General features: G+C 45.7%; 1 protein-coding gene across 3 annotated transcripts in view; it reads right to left on the bottom strand.

Moving 5' to 3' along the window:
- Window positions 1-19368, bottom strand: part of LOC138978530 (ATP-dependent translocase ABCB1-like) — a 50666-nt gene that overhangs the window by 10772 nt on the left and 20526 nt on the right. For all 3 annotated transcript variants that reach the window (XM_070351265.1, XM_070351266.1, XM_070351264.1), the window contains exons 8-23: window positions 18765-18889; window positions 18112-18228; window positions 17825-17900; window positions 16475-16588; window positions 13299-13409; window positions 12699-12824; window positions 10733-10936; window positions 8543-8713; window positions 7764-7965; window positions 6883-7094; window positions 5399-5545; window positions 4620-4721; window positions 3729-3890; window positions 3160-3292; window positions 2069-2139; window positions 247-347 (exon numbers count right to left, since the gene is read on the bottom strand). In XM_070351265.1, the coding sequence (XP_070207366.1) occupies window positions 247-347; window positions 2069-2139; window positions 3160-3292; window positions 3729-3890; window positions 4620-4721; window positions 5399-5545; window positions 6883-7094; window positions 7764-7965; window positions 8543-8713; window positions 10733-10936; window positions 12699-12824; window positions 13299-13409; window positions 16475-16588; window positions 17825-17900; window positions 18112-18228; window positions 18765-18889 (2174 nt within the window). The remainder of the gene's footprint in view (window positions 1-246; window positions 348-2068; window positions 2140-3159; window positions 3293-3728; window positions 3891-4619; window positions 4722-5398; window positions 5546-6882; window positions 7095-7763; window positions 7966-8542; window positions 8714-10732; window positions 10937-12698; window positions 12825-13298; window positions 13410-16474; window positions 16589-17824; window positions 17901-18111; window positions 18229-18764; window positions 18890-19368) is intronic.

Genomic DNA, 19368 nt, shown 5'->3' with positions numbered 1-19368 from the left:
TGTATTGTAATTTGAAGAAGCCTCAATGTGCAAAAATTGGACAGCAGATTTGTGCTGAACCTGTCTTGGTGAGTGAAGATCTCTTGTAGTTCAAAAATATGATTTGTCCCTCTCTTCTACCTCGTGATTTTAAAAGTTAATAACCTCGTGTTGTAAAGAACAATTTTTCAAAAATGTTTCCAGTGCCAAAGCAAATACTGAAGTGCCCATCATGGCTGAGGAAAGAAATAAAACGACCCAGCTTACCTGTAAGGCTTGAGCAACTGTTGGCAGTACTTGTCATAGAAATACGGCTCTCTGGTCAGGGACTGAACTGTGGAAATGTTGTCAATGGTTTCACTGGACGTCTGAAAACACAGCAAAGTGATGCACATTGAAAGATATGTGACAGGGTGATAGAGTACAGTTATTCACGGTCATTCTTCTTCTTCTTCTTCGTACGACGAATTCACGGTCATTCAATTGTTCCCCTCTTTCAGTCCCTGTCTCTGGGACAGGCTCAACTTCTTTAACCCAGTGTGGGATTTTCAGTGGGGCGACCACCCCCAACCCAGCGCGTCCCCGGGTGGCGGATAGGGGAACAGACTTCAGATATGAAGACCTGCAGCCGCTTGCGGCCGGGACCAAACTGGCGGTGTTTCCTACCAGGGTGGAGTGGGGTAGCAGGCGGCAGCTGCTACTCTCTTCGAAATGCTCCATCGCCCTTCGACGGGACTCATCTAATGCAATTATGGGCGCATTAAAACCCTAGCTCCAGGTGGGATCCCGGCAAATCCTCCCCCCCTGTGCTCTCAGGGTAGGACGTACGGGCCATGAGCTAAGGGTGAGGCAACCCCGACCGAAACCTCGATTGCTGAAGACGGAGGTACTGGGCTGCACGGCGCACTCTAATAAACCATGGTACCACGCATCAACGCCAACCATGACACCATCAGATAGAAGCGACACTCATGGCGCTCGCCCGCTGTTTAAAAAAAAAGCGACGAACGCAAGAAGAAGAAGAAGTCCCTGTCTAATTATCTCCCCGGACCTAGGCATTGTGTCAGCCGTCAGGATCGCTGTGTTGTTGTTTCTTGTGGGTGTGTCTAGATGCTGTGTCTTGATTGGTTGATTGTTTAAAGATAAACATGAATTTAGGGTGGCAAGGAGATACAATTAGAAATGTTGAGGACGTTTGCAAACACACCATAGTCCCAAGCACATCTTATTATACAATGCATTTAGGATGGCAGGGACTTCAAAATTGTCACATTCAATCAACACCATAAAGATACATATCAATATTACACTGACAGGGTGAACATCCATGATTGTATGCCATCATTACACCATTAATCAATGAGAATAGCCAGGAGAATGGTTTCGAATAACTCTCACTTACTCTGTAACACATGTCGTATGCATTTAGAGCGCTTACTTCCCCTTGTTCATCAGACCATTAATCAATACCCTTCCTCTAGTACTAGTGACCTTTAGTAGCATCTCTGTCACATGCAAGTCATTTCTCATGTATCGGGTCTTGATAGCTCAGGGAAAGTAGTACAGCACTAGACTTGTGATCAGCAGGTCATGTTTTGGAATATGGCCGGGGCGGACATAGGTCAACTTAACGTCATGTGCAGAGTCAGAGACTGTATCCATGTCCCACCCTGATGTCACCACTGTGGTACATAAAAGACCTCGGTCATTCTGCCAGACAGAAAAGCAGGTGGTTGTTTACACCAGCTAACACGCACACACCTGGGTTGCGCCACTCTTATTGCTGCTAGAAGCTTTCCACTGGGAGGAAGCCACCCAAATTTACCAGTGGTGGGAACATCAAGTACAGTCAAACCCCCCTTTTAAGACCTCCAAGAAACTGAGAACATCAGGTCTTAAAAAAGAGGGAGTCTTAAACTGGGGGTTACTTTAATGAGGTAATGAACAAAAAGTCTGAGAAAACAGCTAGGGTCTTAAAAGGGAGGGACGGGAGCCTTAAATTGGGGGGGGGGGGGGGGGGGGGGTCTTCCAAGGAGGGTTCCACTGTAAAAAAAATGAAGAAAATGAATTGAAATTGAAAGACACTGACCTTTCCCGCTACTTCCAGCTGCTTAGTGTCAGCTTTCTGGTTTCCCATCATCACCCGGACTTGAATGGCAGCTGAAATATAGATGAATACAATAAAATAAAAACATCAATGAACAAATACAGGTCTTGAATAGGGGGTCTCACAAGGAAGGTTTCAGTACTGTACTGTCATTCAGAACTTGACACAAATGCCTACATGATGTGCACAGAGAGAGACAAAGAGAGAGAGAGAGAGAGAGAGAGAGAGAGAGAGAGAGAGAGAGAGAGAGAGAGAGAGAGAGAGAGAGAGAGAGAGAGAGAGAGAGAGAGAGCAAGAGAGAGAGAGAGAGAGAATTGAATTTGAATTGAACTTTATTTAACAAGGATTAAGATTTAAGGCTACGCCTTTTCTTACAATCTGTCCTTGGGACGCACAGACACACAATGATAAAATTGAAAAATTAAAAATTAAAAAGTTAAAAAGTTTACCAACAAAACGAGGTCAGAAAACTTCAGCACGTGATGATAAAGATGACAATGATGATGATGATGATGATGAATATGAGGCATGAAGAGCATACATAAATTATGTGGTTATTCATAAAATCAAATGCATACTATGCAAGTAATTATAAGTACAAGCTGGTAGCAATTGAACATGTAGCAATTGTACAACAAAAATATGTTCAGAATATACAATGCACAGCATATCTTTGGTGTAATACTAAGTGTGGTAAATCAAAACGCGTTAAACTACTCAGACATTAAGTGTTTTTTGACACATTTTTTAAAACTTTTTAATGACTTTAAGTGCTTAAAGGATGATGGAGAGAGAGAGAGAGAGAAGGAGAGAGAGAGAGTAGGAGAGAGAGAGAGAGAGAGTAGGAGAGAGAGAGAGAGAGACAGACAGACAGGCAGACAGACAGACAGGCAGGCAGACAGACAGACAGAGGAGAGATAGACAGAGGAGAGAGAGACAGAGGAGAGAGAGACAGAGAGAGGAGATAGAGAAAGAGGAGGCAGAGTGAGAGAAAGAGAGGGAGAGACGATTTGAATTAAAAACACAATCATGAGACATAATGCGAGGGTAAAGATGGTCACACACAGACTCACATGCCACCCCCATGAAGGGCATTGTTCCCAAGACAACCAGCGCAAGCTTCCAGCCGTAGACAAAGGCAATGACCACACCCGTCACCATACCGGTCAGCGACTGAATGGCCACGGCAATGCGAATCCCTGTTGCCTGCAACATCATAGAATTTCAACTGAGCTCTTCAACTTGACTCTTTTGATCTTCTTCTTGTTCTGTATTCATTAGTTGAAACTTCTATATGTACTCATTTTTTGCACGAGTGGGTATTTACGTGAATGACCATTTTTCCACACTAGTCAGGTAGCCATACTCCATTTTGGGGGGGGGGGGGGGGGGGGGGGGAGAATGCATGATAGGTATTTGTGTGTTTCTATAACTCTGACATTGATTCTGAATGTATTGTTTTGTCTTGGACAAGAAAAACCGGATTTCAAGCAAGAACCAGAAAGGTGTTAGCCCTGGAGGAAGTGAAAGGTGTTAGCCCTGGAGCAAGTCTTAACTTGGGGGGTCTTAAAAGGGGTCTCCACTGTACTTTGAAATCATACCTCAGTCAGAGAAAATGACATATTGTGGCAAGCCTACTCACAGTTTTGACGACAGAGGCGTCTGTGGACAGGCGTGCAGTGAGGGCCCCTGTGGCGTGGTGCGGATCGTCAAAGTAGGACACGTCTTGACGAAGCAAGTTCTCAAAGGTCTTCAGACGCAAACGCTTTGTCAGCCGCTCCCCAGACTGCCCAAAACAGTAGTTCTGAAACATAGAGCAGAAAGTCTGTGAAACATAGAGCAGAAAGTCTGTGAAACATAGAGCAGAAAGTCTGTGAAACATAGAGCAGAAAGTCTGTGAAACATAGAGCAGAAAGTCTGTGAAACATAGAGCAGAAAGTCTGTGAAACATAGAGCAGAAAGTCTGTGAAACATAGAGCAGAAAGTCTGTGAAACATAGAGCAGAAAGTCTGTGAAACATAGAGCAGAAAGTCTGTGAAACATAGAGCAGAAAGTCTGTGAAACATAGAGCAGAAAGTCTGTGAAACATAGAGCAGAAAGTCTGTGAAACATAGAGCAGAAATTCTGTGAAACACAGAGCAGAAAGTCTGTGAAACACAAGATCTGATAAACAAAGAGAAGAAAGCAGTGGAAATGCATACGACATGTGTACTAGAGTAAGTGAGCGTTATTCGGAACCATTCTCTTGGCACCTGAGAGAATAACAAGCATTGAAAAGAACAAGTGACTATCATCCTCAAAAACGTTTTCTGTGAAACACAAACTATGTCCGTCTGTCTGTGAGTACAGTGTCGTTTCTGTTTCATAAGACCATCTGTTTTAAGACTCCTACTTTCAGACCCTATCTTGACTTTTACTTCACGGAGTACATCAATTTACCTTTATGGTAAGACTCCCTCTTTTTTGAGCCATAAATTTCTCATATTTGTCATGGGACCTTTAGATCGGTACCACTGTGCTAACTTGTGCTTGCCTGTATGATGTTGGTGACGAAGTTGAGACCTCCAAGTGCCACGAACATGAGACTCCAGAAGATGCCTCCCTTCAGCAGTTCATCCCCCTTCTCGCTGAACACCTGCAAGCACACCAGCAGTACTGCGTTATGAACACTGGGTGATGCATCGTTCCCAATGGAACTCATTCTACAGATTTGAAACAGACACCTGCACGCAGGCATTGACATGCACACACACTCTGTCTCTCTATCTTCCTCACACACACACACACACACACACTCTCTCTTTCTTACATACACACACACGCATACATGCAAACACACACACACACACACGCACACCAGGACACACGCACGAATGCATGCACGCACGTACGAACCCACAGACACACGCATGCACGCACACACACACACCTCTATGTCAAGATTCTGAAAAGGTTCATTAATCAAGGCAGGCAGGCAGACAGACAGACAGACAGACAGACAGACAGACAGACAGACAGACAGACCAGGGCTTGGCCTTGTGTATGAGAGAGAGGGGCATCCAAAATGAAGCAGGGGTATATATAGTTGCTGGCCAGGGGGGAGGGGGGTGGGTGGGATCTGGGGGGCTGTGGCGCCCAGACGCTGTTGAAATTTAGCAGAATTTTGGTCTCTCCTTGAGAAAAAAAGGTACATTTGCAGGGTAAATGGGGAACGGGGGGGGGGGGGGGGGGGGGCTTCCGGAACACAGACCCCCCCTCCCCCCTCCGAGTTCCAGCCCTGCAGACAGACAACCCAGAAAAACATGAACTTACAGCAATGATTTTACTGAAGAAGATAGCAAAGACAGGCATGGTGGCTCCATTCAAGATGGCGGTGAAACAGCCGAAGACAATGAACGGCCATTCCTTGGCGTTGTAGCTCATGATTTCACAGAAGCTCGGCTGTTTCTTGGGGGCCTCCTGTTAACACATACATATAATTTCATTTCAGTTTAATTCATTTATTATACCATGGCATTGCTGGGAAATTCGGGATTGCTTCCTCTTATAAAGCCTAGCTGAGCCCAAAGTCGACTTCATGAAGACTTTGCGAAGTTTTTTTTACAGAAAACTCAGTGCTAAAGCTTCGTGCTGCAAGCTTCGCGAAGTATACTTGGCCCAGTTAAGGACAGGCTATAGAGTTGCATGACCCAGGTGTGTGGTGTTAAGGACAGGCTATAGAGTTGCATGACCCAGGTGTGTGCGTGTTAAGGACAGGCTATAGAGTTGCATGACCCAGGTGTGTGCGTGTTAAGGACAGGCTATAGAGTTGCATGACCCAGGTGTGTGCGTGTTAAGGACAGGCTATAGAGTTGCATGACCCAGATGTGTGCGTGTTAAGGTGTAATCAGCTACCTGCACTCATGGCAGAACGACCGAGATCTTCAACAACGAGTGGTGACACATGAGTCTCCGAGACTGCACAGAAAGTTGACCCGTCTTCGTCCTGGCCTGCATTCAAACCCATGACCCAAGATCACAAGTCTAAGTGCTCTACCATCTCAGCTACCCTTCAGTAGGGTTGATTGAAATAGGCATGGGAACAACTTAAAATCTGAACATTAAAAATGCGGAGTGAAGAGGTGTGGAAGTTCAATCACCACTGTCTGTAGGAGTATGTTTGACATATTTGTCTTTATAAAAGTCTAATTTCTGCAAAGTACGTGGCAGCCTTAACATGGCCTTTTCAACTTCACACTGGCAACAAGTAAACAAATATGCAACTTTCTTTGAGTGGAACAGTTATTATTTTCTCATATACAATGGAACCTCCCTTTAAAGACCCCCCCCCCCCTCCCCACTGATTTTAAGACTTTAATATTTTAGATTTTCTGTTCAAAACGTCTATAAATTTACACCCATTTTAAGACTCCCTCCATTTTAAGACCTGATTTTCTCAGATTTTTGATGGTCGTAAAATGGGGGTTCCACTTTACCATGTTACGCCTTCTTTATTTAATTATTCCACACAAGAGATTGCTGGTTCAGCACACAAAAAAACTCTTGTTGACAGAAACACGGACTGGCCTCTGTATTCAGGGCCGGACCAAGTTCGTTTGAGCGGGGGGGGGGGGGGGTTCCAACTGAAAGCAGGGGTCTAAAGTCCACATTTTTTTCTCTCTGAGAGGTACATTGGATGGCCGGGGGGGGGGGGGGGGGGGGGTTCCGGAACCCCAGGAACCCCCCCCCCCCCAGATCCGGCCCTGGTATCAGGTAATCAAAACTAAAAAATATTGCTGTACAGTCCATAATCCTACCTCTGTTTCTGTTGGTTCTTCTTCTTTCACTGATGCTTCCGACTTAGTGCGTGTGCGTGTAGTCGCCTGTGACGTCTGGCGTGATAGCTGTCGCGCCATTGGCTGGGAGCGCTGGCGCGGGAGGCCAGGATTTATCGACCCATTGGACACACCCATTTTCATCTCCTCTGTCTCGCTCTCCGACTGAATGATGCCATCCAGAATAGCAGTGACTGGTGGTGAAAGAAATTCTTGTAAATGCAGTTTCTTTATATTAAGACCATATTGTCAAATACACAAGTCCTCTTATTGATTTCAGTTGAACTATAGTGAAAAAGTGCCTTCCAAGACCCCCGAAAGTGCCTTCCAAGACCCCGAAAGTGCCTTCTAAGACCCCCGAAAGTGCCTTCCAAGACCCCGAAAGTGCCTTCCAAGACCCCCGAAAGTGCCTTCCAAGACCCCCGAAAGTGTCTTCCAAGACCCCCGAAAGTGCCTTCCAAGACCCCCGAAAGTGCCTTCCAAGACCCCCGAAAGTGCCTTCCAAGACCCCGAAAGTGCCTTCCAAGACCCCCGAAAGTGCCTTCCAAGACCCCCGAAAGTGCCTTCCAAGACCCCCGAAAGTCTGACAAACATCAGGTCTTAAAAGGAAGGCATCTTAACATGGAGGTAAACATATTGACGTCATTCAAAAATTCTTCTATTCAGCTGTGTGTACCTGAGGTGTCGGCGGCCTCATCGTTCTGGTTGACAATCTGCTGCAGGGTGACCAGTTGGTGGTACAGACCCCCGCATCATCATCATCATCATCATCATCATCATCATCATCATCATCATCATCATCATCATCATCATCATCATCATCATCATCATCATCATCATCATCATCATCAAGCTGTGTGTACCTGAGGTGTCGGCGGCCTCATCGTTCTGGTTGACAATCTGCTGCAGGGTGACCAGTTGGTGGTACAGACCCCCACGCTCCATTAGCTCAGAGTGTGATCCGCTCTCCGCTAGCTCTCCGCCATTCAGCACGTAGATGACGTCCGCGTTCTGGATGGTCGACAGTCGATGGGCCACGACTACCGTTGTGCGACCCTGTCGTGCCTGCAGAGTACAGCTCAGAATGACAACTGGGTAGAGTATAACCCCCTGGTAAGACCTCCCAAAATCTGAGAAAATCGGGTCCTAGAAAAAGAGAGTCTTAAAACGGGGGTCTTTTTCAGAGGTTAAGAACAGAAAGTCTGAGAAAACAAGGTCTCAAAAAAGAGGCAGTTTCAAATTGGGGGGTCTTAAAAATGGAGTTCATCTGTACCTAGCTAGAATGAACATGTAGTGGTACCTGCGATGAAAGGACACCCTTGGGACCATGCAGTTAAAAGTGTCCCTGCGTTGCCGTGACAACGATATTTTAATCACGATGATAGACAACAAGACTCCAGAAGGTGTCTTTTCATGGGAGGTGTCCATTCATCAGAGGGCCCTGACATCGCAGGTACCACTGTACCTGTTAATCAAAACAAACTCTCAAAATTGTACAATTCATAGGTATCGTATTGTTAAGACCTTGTGGTTGTGTATGTGTTTTCCATCTTTATCTGTTGCAGTTTTGACAATGCTAATGTGTAGCTGACAACCAGACATTTAGCAGGCAGAAACCACCTAAGCAATCAAAAACGCTCACCTTATCAAGCGCGCTCTGTACAATTTTCTCACTCTCCGAGTCCAGGGCGGATGTTGCCTCGTCTAGCAGGAGGATTCTGGGATTGCGCACCAAAGCCCGAGCGATGGCCACACGTTGTTTCTGGCCACCAGACAGCTGTGCCCCCCGCTCTCCCACCAGTGTGTCGTAGCCCTGTTATCATTAACACCATATAAAGCACGATACAAACATCATCATTCAATGGTTGCATCATGGGGGAGCCAGTGATGTCTGTCACGTTGCAGTGCTCTCCTGTGTCTGACCATAGACCAAATAGCCTGGACCGCCAACTCGTCACATGACCCTTCGAGGTTACGACTCTCGACTTTCAGGGGCGCGTCGCGTCCGGTTTGAAAGGCCAGCAATTTGGTGCCAGTGAAAAGAAAGCACGCTCCAGTTATTTGTGACAATGGGAGGTGACAATGAACTGGATTTTCCAAAACTCCAAACTAAACTTAACAAAACCCATCGAAAAACATGTTCCATATGCACTTTTGCTGAGTTTATTTTAGCATTTTCAGAACTTACCTCGGCAACTTCGTCCATGTTTACAATCGACACCGGATATCACGTCCCCCTGATTTCTGAAAGGCTTGTAAGCGTAGGTTCCTAAATGCGAGAGGCCGCTACCTCGTAATAGAGAGAAAGAGCGGAGAGAGAGCTAGTTGGCGGTCCAGGATAAATGGTCTATGTAGATAGAAAGAGCGGAGAGAGAGCTAGTTGGCGGTCCAGGATAAATGGTCTATGTAGAGAGAAAGAGCGGAGAGAGAGCTAGTTGGCGGTCCAGGATAAATGGTCTATGTAGAGAGAAAGAGCGGAGAGAGAGCTAGTTGGCGGTCCAGGATAAATGGTCTATGGTCTGACATGCATGCACAGCATGCTTTGCGGCCTGTAAGCATTTCAAACTCAGCTACTTTACTGTCACCACATAGCTTGCGTCCTCCAACAAAAAAGCCATACGCCTTAGCTTAGCATAAGCACTAATAGACAAAGGGACAACAGAAGGTGCCCTATACTGGAAGCGACCTCTCAGTCTCAGTCGCGGGGTCTCTTTGCAGGTAATACTTTTGTGAATCTGAATCTAAACGACACATTGTCGAAGCCCAAAAAGGCTATGCACACAGTCAAATTCTCATCATTGACCCCTTGACTGCATGACGAATTTAGTTTTAAAAAATAAAATAACAAGAAGGGCAAAGCCCATACGACTCACATGCTTGACCTCGACCTTTAGGGTAACTAAACCTAGCAATGACATCATACACTAAGAACTGCTTTACACATTTTTCCTACCAAAATACATGTGACCTTGACCCAAGGTCAAGGTCATCCAAGGTCATGCAACACAAAGCTGTTAATTCAAGACATAGGAAGTACAATGGTGCTTATTGGCTCTTTCTACCATGAGATATGGTCACTTTTAGTGGTTCACTACCTTATTTTGGTCACATTTCATAAGGGTCAAAGTGACCTTGACCTTGATCATATGTGACAAAATGTGTCTCATGATGAAAGCATAACATGTGCCCCACATAATTTTTAAGTTTGAAACAGTTATCTTCCATAGTTCAGGGTCAAGGTCACTTCAAAATATGTATACAATCCAACTTTGAAGAGCTCCTGTGACCTTGACCTTGAAGCAAGGTAAACCAAACTGGTATCAAAAGATGGGGCTTACTTTGCCCTATATATCATATGTAGGTGAGGTATTCAATCTCAAAAACTTCAGAGAAAATGTGAAAAATGTGAAAAATAGCTGTTTTTTAGGCAACATTTATGGCCCCTGCGACCTTGACCTTGAAGCAAGGTCAAGATGCTATGTATGTTTTTTGGGGCCTTGTCATCATACACCATCTTGCCAAATTTGGTACTGATAGACTGAATAGTGTCCAAGAAATATCCAACGTTAAAGTTTTCCGGACGGACGGACGGACGGACGGACGACTCGGGTGAGTACATAGACTCACTTTTGCTTCGCATGTGAGTCAAAAAGCACAATTAGACCAAAACTGAGAAAACTATTCCCAGGGGAGGCGATAATCTAGCTGCAATGTAAAGGGCAAAATACAGCAGTTGTTTCCCTTGTCAGAGTATTGATTTATTGATGATAGCAAAACGTATCTGATATGAATTGTGGCAGTAAAGGGGTTGGTTCTCGCTGGGGTTACAAACCTTTGGCAGACCAGATATGAAGGTGTGAGCATTGGCATCAGTGGCTGCTTTGATGATTTCTTCGTCAGTGACGTCAGGCTGACCAAGACGGATATTGTCGCGGATACTGCAGCCAAAGAGCACGGGCTCCTGGGATACAATGCCCATGTGACGTCGCAGCCAGTGAGGGTTGAGCCCCGTGATGTTCCTCCCGTCAAGCTCCACCTTGAACAAAGCAGCTGACGTTTTGGTTTTAAGCATACACAGACAATATCATATGATTGGAGAAGACGGCATCATTCGTCTCGCTGTCCGGGCTTATATACTATAAGTTGTATACTACAGTGGAAATTCCCTTTTAAGAACTTCCAAAATCTGAGAACAGTAGGTCATAAAAGGGAAGAAGTCTTAGGTTGAAGTTTGTTTGTTTGTTTGTTCGTTCATGGGCTGAAACTCCCACGGCTTTTACGTGTATGACCGATTTTACCCTGCCATTTAGGCAGCCATACGCTGCTTTCGGAGGAAGCATGCTGGGTATTTCCGTGTTTCTATAACCCACCGAACTCTGACATGGATTACAGGATCTTTTTCGTGCGCACTTGGTCTTGTGTTTGCGTGTACACACGAGGAGAGTCTGCACACAAAGTTGACTCTGAGAAATAAATTTCTCGCCGAACATGGGGATGAACTCACGCTGACAGCGGCCAACTGGATACAAATCCAGCGCGCTACCGACTGAGCTACATCCCCGCCCTTAGGTTGAAGTTAAATTTCCAGAGGTTCTCATACATGTCAACCCCTATCAGTGTTTTCCTGTATCACATTACCAAAAAACTGTATCATCAGGCCAAAAAACTGTACATAGCGCGCGGCACCGCGGTATTACCGCGTAAGGCAGAATTTGAAAGTTGTGTTTATGGTAGTGAGGTGCATGGTATAAAGATCAATCAATTTCATCATAAAATGCCAATCAATACTGATTTCAGTGCTTCTGTTCTGATAATGAACTAAAATCAGTATTGATTAGAATTGTATGAAAAAGTGATGTGTATTGAATATGCTTTCTTATTATCATTTTCACAAAGTGCTGATTCAATGGTGTAAAAGTTTTGGAAAGGCCGACTTGCTTCTTGTGGGACGCTGATTGAAGATGCTGCTTGAGATCGTAGAGTCCAGAGGCTGCCACTTTGATGTGCAAACTGCACGGAACACAGTATGTGAATTCGCGTCCTTTGCTTGACTGGAGAACAAGGCCGAAGTATGTTTTCTCCCATTCAGTCAAATGCTGACCGCTTAATGCATTCCTCTTGCGTTTCTTCGATGGGTTTTCCATGCTGACGTCTTGTCGTGTTGAACAAAGAAGACAGAGTGAGGATGAATCGCGCGAAACAAGCGGATGTTGTGTCCGAAAACGGTGACTGCGCATGCGTCGACCGTTGTGCGCATGCGCTGGGACTTACTTCCTGATCTTTGTGAGTCGTTTTGCCCGTGATCGGAAACCGATCTCACGCTTTCGTCCAATCGGAATATTTCTCCCCCCCTTTTTTTTTTTACAAATGTCATTTTTGAAATTTCCCGTATCAATGAAGTTTTTCCGTTTCAAAAATCACGAAAAATCCGTATCCGATACGGGAAATCCGTATCAGTTGGCAACTCTGGGTTCTGGAAAGAAAGTCTGAAAAAGCGTCTTAACCTTCACTGCATGGATCACGTTCTGGACGACACAGTCCGGATAAGTGAGTGAGTACGTTCGAGTGTGTATGCATAATGTACATACATACATACTTGTACATGCCATTGCATACATGCCAGTACATCTGTGTGTTTATGCAGACAAATTGTGAAACTGTAGGGCCACGTTGAGTATGAAGAGATTCGGGGGAAGGGGAGAGGAAGGGGGAAGAAGGAAGGGGAGGAGTGGGATGTTGGGGGGGTGGGGGGGGAGGACTGGGGGGGGGGGAGGTGTGTAAGAAGTTGCTGTGTTTACCTCCCCAGAGAGTGGGTCATAGAAGCGCTGAATGAGCTTGATGATGGTAGACTTGCCACAACCGCTGCCTCCCACCAGCGCCACAGTCTGTCCTGGCTTGACGCTCACGTTGAAACTTTTCAATACCTGTCACGTACAAATCATATTGACACTACAAGTACAAATATACCTGACACTCTCTCTCTCTCTCTGTCTCTGTCTGTCTGTCTCTCTCTCTCTCAAGCACACAACTAGCATGGTCAAATACAGTGCAAATTCCTCTCATAAACTTTCTTCCCTAATCTTATGTTCTTGATGTTCAAAAACAATTAAGTGGGTGCGAATGCCTCTTGCAAATCTTTCTTCTTTGACTATGTTTTAGGCGTATGTACAGAAAGAAAATGTTTGAAGTGTAAGTGCCACTTGCACAACCTTTCTTCCATCACTTATATTTTTGGAAATGTTTGTGTAAAGATAGAATTCCCTGATTAAATGTCTACAAAGCTAACCAAGCTTTACACGGATGTGTTTAAACACCCCTATGCATAATGTTTTGTGAAGTTCGTTTAAAAAAAATAGTAAGAAAAAAATAATGTTGTAAATAATTCAGTAAAGGCAAACCTTGATTTCTGGTCTTGTGGGATAAGCAAAGGACACACCCTTGAAGTCCAGTCTTCCCTCCACCTGTCGCGGTCTCTCGCCATCAAGGCTCGATGAATCAATCGAAGGTGTCTGTAGTAAACAAAATTCACACATATGTAACCGAGTGTCGGAACACAACAATCACCTTTGGTGGCAAAGCCCAGTCAAACAGGATTGAGAATTTTAGAGCTAATTTCTTAGCCCTGTAAAAACTTTTATGGTTATACGCAAAAGTTCCCAAGAACATACAAGGAGACCGCAGCAGCCAGACTCCATCACTAACACAACTCTACATTACCTTTCTTCCTTCTTCAGGCGTCTAACTTCACACATTTTCATTACAGTGAGATCCACTGATAACAAGAAAAAAGGCAAAAAAACGTAAATGAATTTCGTTGATCTCTTGACTGATTCCTTCTATAAGTCTCCGAGTTCACACAATTTTGTTGCAGTGTGTTTTGAGAAAAAAAAAAGAAGCAAGAAACCATAGGTATAAGTTCTGCGAGATTTGGTGCATTGCTATTTCAAAGCAGCAGGTGCTTTCACAGATCATCAGAATGAAATAAAGTTCATGCATAGGAATAAAAAAGAACAAGAGTAAAAAATATTTGTACCTTCATATCAATAAACCTGCTTTTGCGTGCACATTTCTGAAATGAACAAGGTAGGTCTAATACACAAAAGTGACCAACCCTATTGATCTGATTCTGAACATGACTGTTAACAAGCACAACAACAAACTAACAAACCACAAAAAAACCAAAAAAATAAAGAAGAAGGGATTGGTGTGGGGACGGGGAGCAAAGGGGGAGGGCATCTGTATGGTCAAGCGAAGACAAAGGGGGAGGGCATCTGTATGGTCAAGCAAAGACACAGGGGGAGGGCATCTGGATGGTCAAGCGAAGACAAAGGGGGAGGGAATCTGGATGGTCAAGCGAAGACAAAGGGGGAGGGCATCTGGATGGTCAAGCGAAGACAAAGGGGGAGGGCATCTGGACGGTCAAGCGAAGACAAAGGGGGAGGGCATCTGGATGGTCAAGCGAGGACAAAGGGGGAGGGCATCTGGATGGTCAAGTGAAGACAAAGGGGGAGGGCATCTGGATGGTCAAGTGAAGACAAAGGGGAAGGGCATCTGGATGGTCAAGCGAAGACAAAGGGGGAGGGCATCTGGATGGTCAAGTGAAGACAAAGGGGGAGGGCATCTGTATGGTCAAGCGAAGACAAAGGGGGAGGGCATCTGTATGGTCAAGCGAAGACAAAGGGGGAGGGCATCTGTATGGTCAAGCGAAGACAAAGGGGGAGGGCATCTGTATGGTCAAGCGAAGACAAAGGGGGAGGGCATCTGTATGGTCAAGCGAAGACAAAGGGGGAGGGCATCTGGATGGTCAAGCGAAGACAAAGGGGGAGGGCATCTGGATGGTCAAGCGAAGACAAAGGGGGAGGGCATCTGGATGGTCAAGCGAAGACAAAGGGGGAGGGCATCTGTATGGTCAAGCGAAGACAAAGGGGGAGGGCATCTGGATGGTCAAGCGAAGACAAAGGGGGAGGGCATCTGGATGGTCAAGCGAAGACAAAGGGGGAGGGCATCTGTATGGTCAAGCGAAGACAAAGGGGGAGGGCATCTGGATGGTCAAGCGAGGACAAAGGGGGAGGGCATCTGGATGGTCAAGCGAAGACAAAGGGGGAGGGCATCTGGATGGTCAAGCGAAGACAAAGGGGGAGGGCATCTGGATGGTCAAGTGAAGACAAAGGGGGAGGGCATCTGTATGGTCAAGCGAAGACAAAGGGGGAGGGCATCTGTATGGTCAAGCGAAGACAAAGGGGGAGGGCATCTGTATGGTCAAGCGAAGACAAAGGGGGAGGGCATCTGGATGGTCAAGCGAAGACAAAGGGGGAGGGCATCTGTATGGTCAAGCGAAGACAAAGGGGGAGGGCATCTGGATGGTCAAGCGAAGACAAAGGGGGAGGGCATCTGGATGGTCAAGCGAAGACAAAGGGGGAGGGCATCTGGATGGTCAAGCGAAGACAAAGGGGGAGGGCATCTGTATGGTCAAGCGAAGACAAAGGGGGAGGGCATCTGTATGGTCAAGCGAAGACAAAGGGGGAGGGCATCTGGATGGTCAAGCGAAGACAAAGGGGGAGGGCATCTGGATGGTCAAGCGAAGACAAAGGGGGAGGGCATCTGGACGGTCTAGCGAAGACAAAGGGGGAGGGCATCTGGACGGTCTAGCGAAGACAAAGGGGGAGGGCATCTGGATGGTCAAGCGAGGACAAAGGGGGAGGGCATCTGGATGGTCAAGCGAAGACAAAGGGGGAGGGCATCTGGATGGTCAAGCGAAGACAAAGGGGAGGGCATCTGGATGGTCAAGCGAAGACAAAGGGGGAGGGCATCTAGATGGTCAAGCGAAGACAAAGGGGGAGGGCATCTGGATGGTCAAGCGAAGACAAAGGGGGAGGGCATCTGGACGGTCTAGCGAAGACAAAGGGGGAGGGCATCTGGACGGTCAAGCGAAGACAAAAGGGGGAGGGCATCTGGACGGTCAAGCGAAGACAAAGGGGGAGGGCATCTGGATGGTCAAGTGAAGACAAAGGGGGAGGGCATCTGGATGGTCAAGCGAAGACAAAGGGGGAGGGCATCTGGATGGTCAAGCGAAGACAAAGGGGGAGGGCATCTGGATGGTCAAGCGAAGACAAAGGGGGAGGGCATCTGGATGGTCAAGCGAAGACAAAGGGGGAGGGCATCTGGATGGTCAAGCGAAGACAAAGGGGGAGGGCATCTGGACGGTCAAGCGAAGACAAAGGGGGAGGGCATCTGGATGGTCAAGCGAAGACAAAGGGGGAGGGCATCTGGATGGTCAAGCAAAGACAAAGGGGGAGGGCATCTGGATGGTCAAGCGAAGACACAGGGGGAGGGCATCTGGATGGTCAAGCGAAGACAAAGGGGGAGGGCATCTGGATGGTCAAGCGAAGACAAAGGGGGAGGGCATCTGGATGGTCAAGCGAAGACACAGGGGGAGGGCATCTGGATGGTCAAGTGAAGACAAAGGGGAAGGGCATCTGGATGGTCAAGCGAAGACAAAGGGGGAGGGCATCTGGATGGTCAAGCGAAGACAAGAAAGTAGCAGAGATAAAATGAACTGCACACTGTGACTCACCCGCTTTATGAGTTCAAAGACCTTGCCGCCAGCCCCCTTGGCCGCGGAGATAGAACCCATGTTGGGGGCTGCTTGCCCCAGGGCCATGGAAGACGACATCACACAGAAGAACACCTGCACATGGCATTTTTCATCATTCTATTTTCATTACTCTATTATCCAGGCAATCCATTCAAGGAAGAATTAATTTCAAGGAAATAATAACGCGGGGGGTCCAGGGGGTCACATACGTGTATAAGGTCCCCTGGCAGTGTCAAAGGGAAGAGCCGTGCTGAAGCATTTTGGCCAAAAATATGATTTTAACCCCCTCTGGTGAAAGATCAATTGTGCATGTACAGAAAAACACTACATATATTTTTCATTTTTTTGCTTTCGCGGAAATCCTCGAAATTGCGGATATATGGTCAGATTTCCTGTTATCCCATTGCTGGGAAATTCAGGTTGCTTCCTCCTAATGAAAATTACCTAACAGCAACAAGAGGTATATGCGACTGTTTAGGTGTATTCAAATGCTGTAACCACTGAGCTACCAGAGCTAATGTCAATCCCATCTCTCTCCTCGTTTCCCCTGCATTTCTTTATTGCAGGCACTGAAGCAACAGCAGAAAAAACAAAGAGAAGCTAGCTAGGACAAGATATATTCATTAAAGCATAGTGAAAAGAGCAGTGACGGGCGCAGTGGCGTGGTGGTAAGACGTCGGCCTCCTAATCGGGAGGTCGTGAGTTCGAATCCCGGTCGCTGCCGCCTGGTGGGTTAAGAGTGGAGATTTTTCCGATCTCCCAGGTCAACTTATGTGCAGACTTGCTAGTGACTTAACCCCCTTCGTGTGTACACGCAAGCACAAGACCAAGTGCGCACGGAAAAGATCCTGTAATTCATGTCAAGAGTTTGGTGGGTTATGGAAACACGAAAATACCCAGCATGCGTACTCAATGAAAGCGGAGTGAGCTGACTATGCTCTCAGAGTATGGTGTGGGGAACCCAAATGGGCAAACGAGCTCACACGTAACCAGAAAAATTCTGGAACGCTGAAGAAGAAGAAGAAGAAAAGAGCAGTCTGCTCCTCCCTTGCTAGGGTCGCACTTCAGAAAATTACAAAATATAAAGTTAATAAGGGTTACAAAAAATTGAATTAAAAAGCAATTTAAACTTATTGTGGTCCTTAAGTCTCCTCACCAATACTGTTGAAAACATGTGTGTTAACATGAAGAAACAAACACAATAGTTTAAACCAACAGCAATTCCATCACCATATATAATAAACCATCAGAACAAAGATTGTAAGAAACAGACAAGCCAAAATGTGCAGACCAAGCAGTGAACTGTGATGATTTTGTTGCTGTACTCACAGTGAGAACATCTCCAGGTGACAGGCCCTCATCTCCGTTGGTGTTGAGGTAATCATTCACCTGTGTCGATCCATACCTGCAAGTTAGTAACATACATAATTATAACTGACCTCATAACCAGTGATTGCATTTTCACCTTGCGCACTTCGAAAAAGGAGGGAGTCTTAAAATGGGGGTAAATTTACAGAGGTTATGAACAGAAAGTCTGAGAAAAGGGGGTCTTAAAAGGGAGGGGGTCCTAAAAGGGGGGTTCCCCTGTACTGTAGACAGAACACACATGAACTTACCAGAAGGCGAGACCGTAGGAGCCAAAGATACAGAGCATGGTGATGCCAATACCCAGCCCCTGGACCAGACTCTTCTTCACTCCCAGTTTCTGACTCTCCTCCAGAGCTTCGTTGTACCTGGAATACAGGAAAACACAAACCCACGTTGTCATGGAATGTTCACGTAACTCCATTCTTGGCGATTTGGATGTTTCTGTGCTTCAGACTAAGTAAATCATTCTCCTTTAGAAATATTCTGACAATACATAATTTAACATTATTAACAGCAGTAGAAACAGAAAAGCTTTCCAAACTAGTAGTTATCATTCTTTCAATTCACAACTTTTACACTGTCAGCTGGTATCTATTAAAAATGTCAAGGTTACTATAATTTCTGTTTTAAGAGATTCACTTCAGCTCTTGTGACAACAACAACCACAAGCTTAAACAAATACAATACCAATGCTTTTGGATGCAGCACATGAGTTTCTTTCCATTCGCCCTCCCGTTTTGAATATTACACGGGCAATATTGTTTCATTAAAATCTTAAGAATATATATGGGCACAAGCTTTACAAATTCAATACCAATGCTTATGCTTGTAGTGTATGAGTTTCTTTCGAACTACCCTCCCGTTTGTGACTATCAAATAGGTGATGTTCTTTTATACAAACCGTGCTTTCTCTCTACGCCAGCCACCAAAAGATATGACTGTGCGAATGCAGGAAAAGACTTCCTCTGCCACACTGCCTGCTTTGGCGTAAGCTGCTTGCTCTTTCTGGGATAAGGATGTTGTCAACTGCACAGACGGTAGTGATCACAACATCTGTAAGAATGATTCTAACGTACAACTTAAACGCAATCTTGAGAGCATCAGGTTTGAACAGGGCTTTGTTACTGCTGTCTATGTCGAAGCTGTCTGTGTGTGTGTGTGTGTGTGTGTGTGTGTGTGTGTGTGTGTTAGGGAGAGGATGGGTTTGGTGTTGGGGGTCACGCATGTGTGTCAGGATGTTTCTCTGTGTGTGTTTGGGTGTCAACGAGTAATGTATTTGGTTCTGTATACGTGTAAATGCATGCATGCACATACATCGTCAGAAAACGTTCCAAAATGGCGCCTTAGGTGTAGTATCTTTAACTTCAGTATGAACTTTGTTGAAATGGTCTAATAAACTTAACTGTGAACTTCATTGAAGTTGTTTTGTCAAATGAATTATGAACTTTGTTGAAGTGGTTTAATTATCTTCATCATGAACGTTATTGGAGTGGTCTAATTATTAT

This window comes from Littorina saxatilis, linkage group LG10 (genome assembly GCF_037325665.1).
Source record: "Littorina saxatilis isolate snail1 linkage group LG10, US_GU_Lsax_2.0, whole genome shotgun sequence".
NCBI classification, from domain to species: domain Eukaryota; kingdom Metazoa; phylum Mollusca; class Gastropoda; order Littorinimorpha; family Littorinidae; genus Littorina; species Littorina saxatilis.
Note: the sequence above shows the minus strand (reverse complement) of the source record. Positions and strands in the feature narration are given on the sequence as shown.